Below are 14,857 nucleotides of genomic sequence, written 5' to 3' on the forward strand. Positions count from 1 at the left end.
GAGTAGTGAGTAAACTGTTCTGGGTTAATCATTGTTGGAGCTGGGTTTGTCACGTAACAGGTTACACAGTTGTTCACTGTTCATTAACACACACACACACACACACACACACACACACACACACACACACACACACACACACACACACACACACACACACACACACACACACACACACACACACACACACACACACACACACACACACACACACACACACACACACACACACACACACACACACACACAACACACACACACACACACACACACACACACACACACACACACACACACACACACTCGAGGTAAGGAACTTTGACAGAGAACCATCTCTGCGCCAAGGAACATAAACAAAACAATTGAGAGTTCCTTTAAGCGTGACAGATATTAATTCGCCTTGTCTCCCTCAGTTGGAGCAATATCAATGACTGGAAAACCTTTAAGCCAAATCTAAATAAATCATTAAAACGATTGTATTGATTTGGGTCATTGTACCCTTTCCTAATCAATATTAGGATATTTATTTAATGTTGATTACATTGTGTCTGTAAATTAGATTTCAATTGCACAGATTTGACAATATTTACTTTGCTACATCTGGGCAAATGTCAGCAAGGATGGATGACATTGGAAATGTGTTTTACTGAACACAGCATAAGTAAATAATTCTGACCAAAAAGGTACATGCAAAATAAAAGTTTCTAGGTGTGTCTTCACAATTAAATACAATCCTCCACTAAAAACTGTTAAATATAATTCCACTTTTCCTTTAAACAATACTAAGACGTTAATTATAAAGTGTACAGTTAAAGCTAGATTTAAATTGAAAAACAGTGTTCCATTTTCATTGCTTGCGATATTGGAGCATGGCCTTCTTTTCAGCAAGTACCACAAAGTTGGATAGAACAGTACCTCATCTCTAATATCTTCAAAACAAAAATGTTTGGTTGAGCATCACACATACTGTATATAGTGCTATGTGCATGCTAATTTACAATTTATTTATTTTTAAAAAATCAATAGGAGCAAATCTTTTCTGAGTAAAATTGCTCATGCTAGTTAACAAGTTGACACGTTTCTCGTATGCTGTCAAATTTTTATTTTAGCTTCCTCATTATACATAATAAGGGAATCAAAGCACTTTTTTAGGGTTATTGACAACTGAGTACTCATCTTCATGATTCACACTGCATTCTCACTACATATTTGTCAGTTCTCAAAATAAGGTTTGACTGTTATTAATTGACTTAAATCTTGAACTTCTATGGTGACACTAATTTCATCACCTTGTGTAATTCCAGAGACCCCAAAATCTGATATTGATGAGTGCAATACTAAGTAATCAGGGTTAAAACCACTAAAAGTCACATATAAGCAAATAATTTCTTACTGTTAATGCCAAAATCAAGAACACCTTTTACTGAGTTTTGATTGATTGATTGAAAACCTTTATTGTCCCCAATGGGGAAATTTTGTTGTCAAAACTAGTTACCAGTAGTATCTAAAACGTTGCAAAAGTTTGACAAACATTATATCTGAGCCAAGTGAAATATTTCATATATATACACACGTTGAACAGAGATCTTAAATATACAAGGAATTGCTTACTGTTTCCTTGTTAGGTAGCAGTTCTTTCCGAATCCTGAAGAAGTTCTTGCCGAACTGTCTCAGCCCTTTAATAAACCGCTTCTGTTTTTTTTCAGAAAAAGGAAAAGACAGAAAAAGAATCAGCAACATTCAGTACAGTCAATTAAAATCCAAACATGTGAAGATACAGGCCATCAACATGACAAAACATTGTTTTCCTTCTGTTAATCTGTGGTTTGATGTTAATCTAGACACCTCTGTACCCTTCGTTTAAACTCCTGAGTGCATACACAGCCATGTCATGGCAAAAAGAGAAGAATGACAGGCATAGACGATGACATTAAGATTGCTCTTTCATGTGGTTTATAAACAATTTAAAATAAATAAAATAGCAACAAATGATTGAGGATATAACTTCAGTCATACAACCCAAAAGTGCAAGTCAAAACTTAACTTTGACAAGTTCCTAAGCATTATAAAGCCTCTTGTTTTGCACATCAGCCAATTGTATGAAGCACAAGACAACATTTATGTGCAAAATATAGCATGTAATAACCCACACACAGATCGAGGAGGATATTAGAAATACGACAAAAGCGGAAAAAATCCACACTGACTGAAACGAGTTAAAAAGACACCAACGACAGAGCCATGACAATTCTGCACTTCCCAACAAACCTTGAATTATCTTCTATAAGCAAACTTATTGGTAACATTACACCACACCTCTGAATGGCACAAGAGCTAAACTATTAAAAAGGAATTAAAATTAAAAAAAGGACAAAAACCTAAATGCATTTCTTCTCCTTTAAGAGCCACAGACTATGAGCCATAAAAGCGGAGGCTGAAAACATTCATAACCAGCGAAGCAGACAACCAACCCATTTACTTTCTTGTTCCAGAGGCGAGTCCCGTTGCTCAGTAATCTCAGCCAACCGTTTCCACCAAGTAACTCCGGTAAAAAGCAGGGAAAGTCCCTGGAGAGCACGGCACAAATCTCTATGTCCAGCCACAGGTAAAGGAAAAATTAGGGGGCAAATCCACTAAGTCTCCGAAGGTACACCGCTTTTTTACAAGCAAGAAATAGCTTGTCACTCTCTGCTCTTCCACTACAAAGGGGAAGGCTTTACATGTGATCTTTCTGCTAGAGAGCCTCTGGTTTGTGGCAGGCTGTAAAACCAGGAGCGGAGCCTCGTGCTGCATGCTGGCATTTGGCATGGCTTTCACTCCAGCATGTTCTGACGGTGCTCAGAGTGCCAAAGCAGGCTTTATGCCTCTACCCCCCACATGCACACACACAGACCAGCCCTACCCAAGCTCTTTTCATATCAACACCCCAGCCACTGCCTAGCGGTTTTAAAGAGGAAACTACAGCTTTTCTTTAAATGTATTCAGGGCTGGGGGTGAGCGCACACACAAACAGGCACACACGGCTGGGAGCAAGAGAGGGAGGAAGGCTGGGGCAATTTGTGTGGAGAAAGGTCTTGGCCATGGTAAAAGGAGACAAGTGAACAGGAAAACCAGACATGGAGTTCCTGTGTTCCATGTGATGGACAATGTATTATGTAACCACAGATTGTTTACACACTCAGGTTTGACGGAGAATGAAGGAGGATTTTACAGAAGTAACTCAGGAAATGTACAGTTGCAAAATAAACAGGGGAGTTTGTTATACTCAGAGAAGAGGGAAATATGTGTGCAATAGAAACATTTCAAATTAAATACGAACAGTGAATAACTGAATCAAGCTAACTTATAGATAATGACTCTTAATATCAACTACAAACACAACAACACATTAAGCAAATAGTCATTATATATTTTTAAAAATGCAAAAGGGTCAAATTAATTGTACTCTTTCCTGGCTCTCCAAATGCAACCCTTCCAAAGAGTCCTTATCAAAAGGCAGATGGAGACAGTACAATACTGTTTAAAAACAATCTTAAGAGGACCTGGTATTAGAGATGAGTGGGAGGTGACAATTTGCATTGGCAGGCTGGAGGTGCGGTTGATTAGCCAGTAGGTGGAGCCGTGCACATGCATTCCTGTGTGCGACTCCTATCTCCTCCACACTCTGGGGGCAATAAACCTTAATCTAATATCACATGGACCAACTCTTGGTACATCAGAAATATAGCTATGTTTATCGACTGAACAGTTTCACTATTTAATTAGGAACGACTTCTATGCCTTGGACTGTTTGAAGTGTAAACGGCATGCAACCTGTCAGGCAACATGACAATTAAATTGATACATTATCCTTGCATGTCTATACACAAATATAATCAGCACGAAAAATCATCTAAAGAATCTGCAACGGCGGCTCTTTGATGACAATGTGGTATTTTGCATGATGTATTTATTGCTTCTTGGCAGAAGAGGTGAGTGCTCTGTTTCATTTCCTGGGGTCTGAGCTCTAGACCTGCTGAGACAGAAATCAATTAGACCTGCCACAGCAGCCTGTGTCTCTGTCCTAATTATGTCACCCTAATTATGTTCCCCTACTGTACTATTTACACTGCCTGTCTGTCGGTCTGCTCCGAGGGCTGAATGCACGCTCCCTCTCTCACATCCTCCACCCCCTCCCTCCTTCCTTCCCTTGCCCGCTCACTCCCTCCCTCCCTCCCTCTATACATGTCGGCTCCAGTTTAAGGCTCCATTTCAGCTGCCTGGGCTCACTGCTTTCCAGCCCAGCTAATAAATCATCCGCCAATCTGCTCCCTGAATCGCTCTACCACTGCTCCTATTGCTCCAGCCCTCCGTTGCTAGGCAACACAGCGGGGGAGGCGGGGCTGAGAGAGCAAGAGCGAGGGAGAAGTAGAGGGGGAAGGCAGGGTTGAAGCGCTACCAAATCGCCAGCCGCTGTGCTGAAACAACAGGCTTCTCTCTGTCAGAAAGTGTTCCAGAGAACTGGCTCTTTTCCCTGGTTTTCCCCTTGCACTCCCTCTCTGCCTAACAGAACACTATTGTGAGGCAGGAGTGGAGAAATATAAAGGGAGGAGGAGAGAGACAGCAAACAGCTCAAAAGGTCATTGTAATGTGTGCGTACTTCCTGCTCAAAACGTGATTGTTAAAAGCTGTAAAACTGGTTAAGATCATGCGGGCATATACACAAAGATGGTATCATTATAACAGGGCACACACAAATCATAATTACTTTTGAATGTCATGTTCCCAAAAGAATGAGGCAAGTGAAGCATTTAGCTACATGCCACACAAAGAAAAACTCACAATGTACAGAGTAAATATACCTGACCCATTGTTAAAAGCTGACCTTTCCAGACTTACAAACCCCCAGGGTCGAGAGACAATATCACTGAATAAAACTGCTGGGAAAAAACTAGTCTGATAAATATGTCCAATAAATATGTCCAAACCAGTGTTCATTTTTTTTCAACAAAAATTATGACGAAGATATTCGTCAAACACCATTTTTCCATGGCAAATGACGAGACGACATCTGACTAAATAGACCCAGAAAAAACTCAAACGAAAGTTTTTCTTTATTTCAGTTAACAAAAATGAGATTAAATTATCTCTCTGACTAAAACAGACAAGAGTTGAAGAGATGACATTGTTTGTTCGGTCCAACCAAAAGTACACATGACATTTTAAGACTTTCTCATTGCAACCATGCAATGCTGTTGGAAAATGAATAGCATGCCACAAACACAATTTCTGCCCAGCAAGGTTTTTCCAATCTGGCCAGAACCAATCGATGCAAACAGATTGATGCAAATATGCTTGGTCCCGGTAGAAAAAGTAGCTATTTTACTTATGTCAATTCAATTGACAAAATGCAAAGTTTCCTTGGGAGAAGAAACCTTTTGCACCCACAAGCTGCAGGGAAAATATGACAGTCAGTGAATCTTCTCATTTGAGAGGGGCAGCTTGAGCAAGGCTCAGCTTAGAATCACTGATCTACAAATCACATGGTGTAATGATATAACTACAGATTGTGTGATCAATATCAGCGAATCCTCTCAAAGCAGAGCTTGTGCCCTGTCCAGGGGTGTGACTTTTAATCTGCTTCAGAGTAATGTGTTATGGGTGTATGCAGTAAGAGAATATTGGTAGGACAAGGCTATGTATGTTTGCGCATTTGGAAGTCAGTTATTTATGTTTACCATGGGTTGAGGCAATACACATGTGATGTGACTACAATGAAATTACATTAAGTGGATTAAAATGATCCACAGTTTGTCATTTTGACAATAACTAAACTAAATCATTATTCAAATGTATACACATTTGACTAAATCTAAAAAAGGGTTCCAAGATTAACACCGGTCCGAATGAGATTGGCCATGGTGAGGGGAAATCAAAACATTCTGACATACGGGGGAAACCACAACTACAGATGCAACACACCCCACATCCTCTCCACAGTGGCACAATAACAGTTAAAACAACAACCTCTCTATAGCCACGCTCGTAATCACTAACTGATATTTAAAGTATTCAAATCTTGAAAAGGCAATTTTAATACCTAATAATGTTCATGGGACCATCTAGAATACAACAATATAGCAACTTCAAGTATTGTGCCAATTACGAAGTGGGTATGAAGTCAGTTTACAATTTACTTTCCTATGCAGTTTACTGTAGCAAAGGTGGCAGGAAACTGACTCATTCCCTTCCTGTAAACTAAAGCAATTACTAAAACAACCTTAAAAGGACTTTCAGGGACAATACCACAAAACTGCCCAAAAACATGGCCACCGCTGCAGGTGGCCAACAACATCCACCTAACTTTTAGCCTAGGTGGACAAGTCAGAACAGTGCACACTTTACCCTGGTAGGAGCCAGAGAGTATTCTGTTAAGATCTCTCTCAGTGTCTGGGTGTGTCTCTGGTCTGTAGGTCTTGATTTCGCCACTGGGGGGCCGTTCCACAAGCTAGGCTCCTCGGCCCCCCGTCTCTGCTGTCAAAGGTGTCCCACAGTCGTTCATCAGCGGCAGAGACAGCCAAAGATAAGCCACACCACGGCTGACAGATAGACCCCACTCCCCGTAGTGGTGATAGATCATCACACTCTCTCACATAACAACACACAGCTCTGAGGCTGCTGCTGGTTTATATGGCTCCTCCTGTTGGCCAATGGATTATTAGCACTGCTTATTTACGGTTTGTTTGGCAAAGATTGACTTCAGATGAGTGGTATATTTCAGTATATTTTGTTATTGCCTAGTCCCTCATCGTCTCTTGCAGGGAGGAAAAGTAATGGGTTTGCCGTCTCAGAATGTTGCACTAAATAATCAGATAATGAAAGATTGCATAGGGAACAGAGCACTGGCTCTAAAATCTAGCTGTAGCTGTAGAAGCTGCAGCTACATCATTTCAAGTGCCGATGACAGGGCGATAAAAATGAAACAACACTTTGCTTTGCAGTGTTGTCACTTTCTCCCAGCATGAATAAAATAATTTACAAATGATCATCGCTGGGGTCTTGTCTTTCCCTGATATTATTCTCAGTAGAACGTTGTGACTATTTCCAGAGTGCCACTGAACTAAGGACATGGCTCAGACCTGAGAGAGAGAGAGGGAGGGGGAGGGGGAGAAAAAGAGGGAGGGAGAGAGAGAGAGAGCGTGTGAGAGAGAGGGAGCGGTGGGGGTAAGAGAAGTTAACTGGGGGGAAGGGAGGTGACAACTGACCCTGCAGACAGGCTGATTCTGTCATTTCAGTGGCCCCCACTGTCACTTTAATTCACATGTCAAAAGGCAGGCTGGAAAAAAGAGCAGGAATAATGAGGTTGGTCCTGCAGGGGGAGGAGAAGAAAGGAGAAGCAGAGCGAGGGATGATAAATAAATGAGGAGCAGCAGGGCCGGTGTCTGTGTGTGTGTGTCAAGGTCGGGGGTACATTTACACCTGTCCCTCAAGGCTCCGGGGCTGCAAAGGCACAACTGGAAATCAGATCACTGGGAGCAGTGTCCTTGGCTGGCCAGCACTGGGCTATAGACACCATTGAGGAGGGTTTACAACACAGGGCCTGCTGACCACCTCTTCAGACAAGACACATGGACAACTTAAGAGACAACAGGTCTCGCACTAAAATGTATCTGGATCAGAAACATCTTCCCAACGCTGTAAACAACACGAACAAATGTAAAGAATAAAATAATAATAATAAAAAATGTCTTTGACTAAATGTAAAGACAAAAGATAAATGATCCATGGTCAAATATTCAATAACCCTAATTTACATCACAAGATTAAGAAAGTAATTTTAGAGGTAAATGCTGCTTTATAGAGAAAATGAGAAACTACCTTTGCAAAATGCTAAACTGAACTCCTTTGCTCCATTTTTGTTGCTGTAATTGTAACACCCACCCACCCCTCCCCAAAAAATATCATCATCAGCTCTGCGCAGCCGTGTAGCCAGCCTTCAGCTAGCATGCATACATAGAGAATTCATAACCATTCCACAAAAAGGAAGGGTGACTCAATCTGTTTCGATTAGATGCGGTCCTGCCGCGGGCCAAGGCTTTATTCAAATGTGCCCATCATGTTCAATTATTGGATAAATATACATTCTTCACTTCAATTTCATCTGAACTGATGGTTTTAGGACTGTCTGACAATACAGGTTATCACAGATAGTTTTAACAAAAACCATCAACAGCAGAAGAAGGATGCTTTAAAAAGCATGACTGGACTAAGAAAACACAATAATGTACTACAAATAAGCTTGATGCCGCCTGACTGACTCACAGGAAATCTTTAGCTAGGTTTAAGTACGAAACTCATCCTAATATAGTGGCAATTATGGACATGAGGTCTGCAACAATAGATTTAATTACATCTGCATATAGTATCAAAACTACAACCCTATTAGCGATGACCTCTCCATCATGTTTACAATGTAATATTTATAGCCCAGATTTCTCACCAACCCAACTTGTATGTAATGTTGGATGAAAAATAAAAGCTGCCATTTTCTAATTCAAACCCCTTCTACAGCTGCACTGAAACTGAAATCTAAATTTAAATGGAGGCCAACAATACCAGCCCTCAATCTTTTCCCTCTTCCTTCTTTCACGGTGAAGATTTATTCTGCAGGCAATAAACAGGATGCAGCTGCTCTTAAGTCTTGAAGGGGCTAGGATCCAATGAGGGCTTTCACTGAGGTCCTAACCGCCAGCTATACAGAACCAACTTAACCCTCTCTCAACAGCTCCCTCTAAAGACACATGTATCCCTTTGAATAACCATACTTACATTGAAATAATTTGGAATAATATGACCCACCCCCAAGAAATACTATGACGTCATACACCAGAAGTTAAAACACAATATCAAATGGCTGCTAATGTAGTGTCTGTGACGATGTACATTTTATAATAACGGGTGGTATGGAGGTCAAAGAGCATGCGTGCGTCTCTTACCACTTCATCTTCTGACCAGCACTTCTCTATGAGCTTGGGTACAGGTTTCTTAACGAGGCGCTGCAGGGCCTTCCCTGCATCATAACTGCTCTCGTGAAGCTGAGGAGAGACATCACCGTATGATATGATTATTTCAACATTTAGGGGTTTTGAATACTCACTTTTCAATCTATGCAATATCTACTGGTATTACAGAAACAGACAAAAACATGTTTGATTGAATTTCATTGAAGGTCCCATATTATACTCTTTTTCAACAAGTTAATATAGGTCTCTGAGGTTCCCAAAATACGTCTGTAAGTTTTTTTGCTGAAAATACCACTCCGATTTTATGCCTCTGTTTTAGTCATGTTCTTGGCGTGCTGTTTCTGTGTGTTCAGTTTTAAATGCAAATTAGCTGCAGCTCCCCACGCCCCCCTGTAGACACAGATGACATCGATCAAACAAAATAGTTTTGCATGTGGGAGATTAACTTTTTCCAACCAACTTATTGAGCACAATGTTCACTAACGCAACCAATAGTAAAAGATACAAGACTCGTGTTTTTGACTGAATTCGATGAATGCCCGAAGTACGATACTTATGTTATGGATTTAACGTGTTGAACGGCAGCAAGTAATGCTTTAACAGTTAACTTCTCAGAGGACATTGTTTGGAATGGATTTTTTTATCAGTTTACAAGAAAAGGAAAGTTATCTATATAATTGGTCTGAGCAGATTAGTGCTGGGTGCTAATGAGAGTTACATAAGGTTGCCAAGCAAAGGAATTCCTGCTGTTTGATCATTTTCTTTCTCCACACGTTTATCGTTTAACTCATACCATCAGCTGTTAGTTAGCTAGTGCTAAACTGCAAATGAAACACACAGCACAGTTATTTTTTACATACTTACATTTACCAGAGATACTCAGATGGGAGGTGGTATGACTCTAATGAGACCTATCTGTGACGTAGCAAACTGAGGCTAATCTGAACGACTTGTTGAATCACATGTTTTCTGAAAGCCCACCAAAAAATAGACTGGTTTGGTTTATTTCAGAGTTTGTGTGTTAGGAGGCCCATCAGAGACCCAAATGTATGTGTATAGGACTGAGAGTCTTGCATAATATGGGACCTTTACTACATTTGACTTCTAACAAGGGACAGAGCTTTTCGTAACCTCAACCCAGACATGCTGCAAAATCATGACAAGATCTTAAGAACTTGTTTAGGCATGGCTACAAACTCTGTTCCAGAGAAGAAAACTGTGCAGCTCTGAGCCGATCAACTGGGTAAAACACCAAGGCACAGGTGCCTTTCCTCTGAGAATAAACAAGCGTTGCTCATTGGAATTGTAAATGGAATACAAGGTTGAGAGACAGTGACCTGCCAGCTACCTTAATTCTCAATGCTTCTGAGTCTGAATATAAATGCCCTATTTATGATGATTTTATCTCATTCTTCTTTTGATTCCCCTGCATTTATTTTGAAAGCAGGGGACAAATCCCTCATCACGGCCCTCTCTTCCAGAGGTCCCCTTATAAGCAGAGACAGGTATTTCAGTAGTCCTAATTCTGCTATAGACCAGCACTGCACAGCAGTATACCTATTCTTGCTTCACAACTCTGACATCACCAACAACTACAATGTGGTTAACTGTGGTTAACAACAACAACAAGGTTATTTTCTTCTGATCATTCAAGCTTTTGATTTTACGCCTGCAGGCTTGCGTAACTTACAGTGTTAAGTGCGTTTAGTGTAGTGTCATCTCGAGAGGCTGCTAAACACCCATCTTCTGTTGAGCCACCATCGCACATCCCTGCAAAGGCAGCCATGCTCCTAGAAACACACAATGGAACAGTCATGAGAAAAACACTTTTTGATGAGTCATGAGAAAATAATATTAAAACAAAGAACATTTAACAAGCTTTTTTGCACACAATTTGGGTTACAGTAAATATAGTGATATTAAACTGAGATCCTATGTACGGTAATGATTATGAGCAACTGTTTTTCATGTTGATATGCTGCAAGCATTTCCTTCCGGGTACATCCACCACCACTGGACTGTCCCCTCGGGTGGCGGCTGCTTACCTTGCGGCCCTGAGGTACATGAGCAGGTCACAGTCGTTGACCCCGGGCATCCAGACCAGCTCCTCATTCTCAGTCACAGCCTGGCCACCAGGGGAGGGGAAAGGCTGCAGCTCCGGGAGCTTGGCCTAATTAGGCAGAGAAGGAGAGGGACAGATGGTGTCACACTACAAATAGCACACAGGCTTGAGGAAAATATCAGCTTTCAAACCCTTTTCGTCTGCGTTTCACTGAGTGGCTGAGCAGCAGTGATGCATGTTGAAACATCAACTTAATATCCTACACTCTTTACTTGGAACAAATGCTAGACAATAAAATGCAACGGTGACTTTCTTTACTAGTTCAGGGCAAAACACAAAGACTCATTTCAAAAGGGGAACATTTGTGTCGTTTAGTGCAGGCCTATGGCTGGCTAGCATTATCCGAATCCAAAAGTAGACAAACACTTGAAAGAAAGGCCTACATTATGTGATAGCTCTAATACAGCAAACCAAAACGTGACAACCTGTTGTGAAAACTAACTTGGACAATGTTTCTACTTATCTGAATGAACACTCAGCAGATGTTCATCCAGTCAGCAAACATGCAAAACACATGCAAACCAATGTAGACAGTGTGTTGTACAGTGCATGGAGACCCCTGCCTGTTAGAAAGGGTGGGTACTGCAGGTAAATTATTACTTACTTGGTGACTGGGGCCCACTCGAATTTCCCCTTGTGTGCTGTTTAGTCGCCTAAAAAGAGCGGAAAGAAATTATTAGATCAAAACAATAATTCATATCACTTGCAGGCGTTCCAGGCCAATGCAACCTAATTTCATCAGGTGAATTGAACTAATTGTGGCACAAAGTAGTTCCTCTCCCTTGAGTCATCAACTCAATGGCTTCTAAACCTTTTCTGCCCAGTCTACACCCCTGAAAAACCCATGCATACTACTAGAAGGAGCTTAAGTGAAATTAGTATTTTTTTTATGGAAGTAGGGGACATGAGCTTAACGACCCTTGTGTGATGTGACCAGAATAGAAAGCGTCTATCTTAGTCAATTACCAATTGAGGTAGAAAAGGACCCACTAGCTCGCTGCTGGGTTGGCTGTAGCTAGGAAGGAAGACCTACAAGTAGCGACTCACCAACATCAAAAGACATCATTGTAAACAGTGTGTAAGTACAGTAAAATGTGCATTTCTATATAGTAATCTATACATAACAGGCTGTGGAGACTGAGGAAGCAGGGAGAGCCATCTAGCCTCATCATTAAGGACAGGTAACCAGTCATACCTCTGTCCTAGAGAGGGGTAAGTTTGTTCATGTAAGGAAACCCTCTTTCATTATAATGTGAATCTGAAGGAATATTGTAGAAGTTGTTTTTCTCATGGATGAAATGCCTGAAACAAAAACATACAGAAAGAATGGGTGGCTGTAGCGCCAGTGGCTCAACAGCTTTTCAGAGCTGATATTGTACATGCAGCAATAAAGAAGAATCCCCTAAAAAGGAGGGGGTAGGCTATGCAGGGAGAGCCTCTTAAATGGCTGCTGGTACAAATGCTGGTAACCATAGCAACTGCAATTTAATAATATGGTTCCGATCTCCAGCTGCAGTGGATTAAAGAAAATGACAAGATGTTCCTTTTGAAAAGCCTTTCCCTCTGTTGCCTAGGTAACAGTGGTGATGTTCATATAGCAAAGCGAGGAGCAGCCCAGAAACTGTCAGTATGATTTGCGCCCAGAGAAGCTCTCACTCAATCATAGGGGCAGGCTGACTAGACCTGGCTGAAACCTGAGAGGGAACTGTAGGTCCCTCTGCTGGCTTTAAAGTCCTCCAACCACAACCTCTCTGATGGGTACATTTTTGACCCCCTCCCCTTCTCCTTCCCATTCCACCAACACTCATCTGCTAGGCTACACTTTGACAATTGAGCAGAAAGTTGTCAAAGTAATATTCCATACTGCAATAAAATATGGCAAACACATTCACGCTACACTGGATCCAATGCAAGAAAGAGCAAACATCTAATTCATCCTACAAGTGGCCAACCCTGGTCGTAGAGAACAGCAGTGTCCAGGCTTTTGCTCCAAAACTGCACCAATAGGAGTGAGCAATTAATTGACACACAATGTTTTTTTAAGTATATCTCATCAGTCTAACAGTATAGTCCAAAAATATATATTTTTAAAATATCATTATTAAAGCCTCATTGATATCCTAATGACAAGCTTATATTTACTTCCTGGAAACGTGATTTGATGTGTTTTGGCACAAAATGCATCATAAAATCATGTTTCCTGGAAGAAAATATAAGCCTGTAATAATTAGGATATCTAGGCTTTAATGCACAAAATAATTACATTGTAATTGTGGACTGATAAAAATATACTTGAAAATGATTTGAGTAGGATTACATTTAGGATTACATTTTTGAGGTTCTATATTTCTTAGAGGGCTCTACTACATAAATAGTCGTAGTGAATCTGAGAATTAATCAGATTTAGAAATATTAGAAACTAGGGTTGATTCCTGTGCCAGCCAACTTGGCTACTCTAATATTACAAATGGTGATTCCATTTCAAGCCAAGTAAATTGTATGAGATGATCTGCAAAATGTAAAAATGTCAGTCATTCGTTGCAAGGTGACAACTGCTTGCAAATAAATAAAAAATCTGATACAACCTGAACCATTCAGTACCATACATCCGTTTGCAACCAACATTATGTTGTGCAGTTAGTCTACTGTATATTTCAGAATACACTTACCGTACATCTTATCTATAATAGCCTGCCATTCCACCTGTCATGTTAAGACAATGCAGAGCTATACAAGCTTATTCGTAGACAATTAGTATCTGAAGATACTTGGGTTCAGGTCATGGCCACAGGAGAGAGGTGTACAGGGTCACCTTCTGACTGAAAGGGACTGCTTACTTGTGTCTATTCTTCCATTTGGGCATCCTGCTCTAAGCATCTGCACATGGTATGATCTTGTGTTGTTTTTAATTCAATAGTTTTGTGAATTACATTTGGATTTGTTTTTTCTTTAAAGAAAGATTCAACTTCCATACAAACCTCATGGAATTATCATTGAATACAATGATATACAGTATGTCTTATTATTCCCATAATACAGGTGTGACTGCTGCATGAGTATATTTGAGGGAGGGAAGAATCAATAACCTGAAAAGTTGACACTTTTTTTGTATAAACTCATTTATTAATCTGTATGAAGTGCAGGGTACATTATTATGCATGTCATACGAGTAGGCACCTTCAGACAGTATCGCTCTGTTAAAATAATGAGTTCATGTAAAATACCTGACCATAAACAAAGGGGCCAATATTTGTCATTATCTCGATACATTGCATCAAATCTTTGTCTCTTATATGTAAGAAAGAAAAGTGCAACCATTGCAATAAATAAATAATTCAGTCTGACCATTGAAACATTGCCTCAAATCTGTCTGCATGATATCTGAGGAAAAACTGCAACTTTTGCAACCAAATGTCAAGATCCAAGAGTTCTAACAATCCAGACACAACAGGAAATTAAAGCCATACGTCGCTCAATACTTTCTGAAGTTACCATGCAACCAAAACAAATACAAAAACAGTCATCCAGCATGGTCTAACTTTACTGTAAAGGACCGCAATCAAAGCAAACCCCGCCCCTTCCATCAATTTCAACCAATCCTTGCAGACTGGATCACTGTCATTATAATACAGAAATAGAGCGAAAGACCAAAACTTCACCAAAATGCCACACAAACAATTTCTCTAAAGCACATTTAAAACGCTTTGATATTATCATAATTTGCAGGCAGCAC

The 14,857-nt window shown here is 40.4% G+C and overlaps 1 protein-coding gene across 1 annotated transcript in view; it reads right to left on the minus strand.

The window, feature by feature from the left end:
* rerea (arginine-glutamic acid dipeptide (RE) repeats a) overlaps nt 1–14,857 on the minus strand; it is a gene marked incomplete at its 5' end in the record, with an annotated part of 72,112 nt that overhangs the window by 17,129 nt on the left and 40,126 nt on the right. The window contains 5 exon segments of the mRNA XM_080535036.1: nt 1,612–1,692; nt 8,976–9,074; nt 10,693–10,792; nt 11,048–11,172; nt 11,729–11,777. Of these exon segments, the coding sequence (XP_080391162.1) occupies nt 1,612–1,692; nt 8,976–9,074; nt 10,693–10,792; nt 11,048–11,172; nt 11,729–11,777 (454 nt within the window).

Source organism: Nansenia antarctica (assembly GCF_963989245.1).
Source record: "Nansenia antarctica genome assembly, chromosome: 6".
Classification (NCBI taxonomy): domain Eukaryota; kingdom Metazoa; phylum Chordata; class Actinopteri; order Argentiniformes; family Microstomatidae; genus Nansenia; species Nansenia antarctica.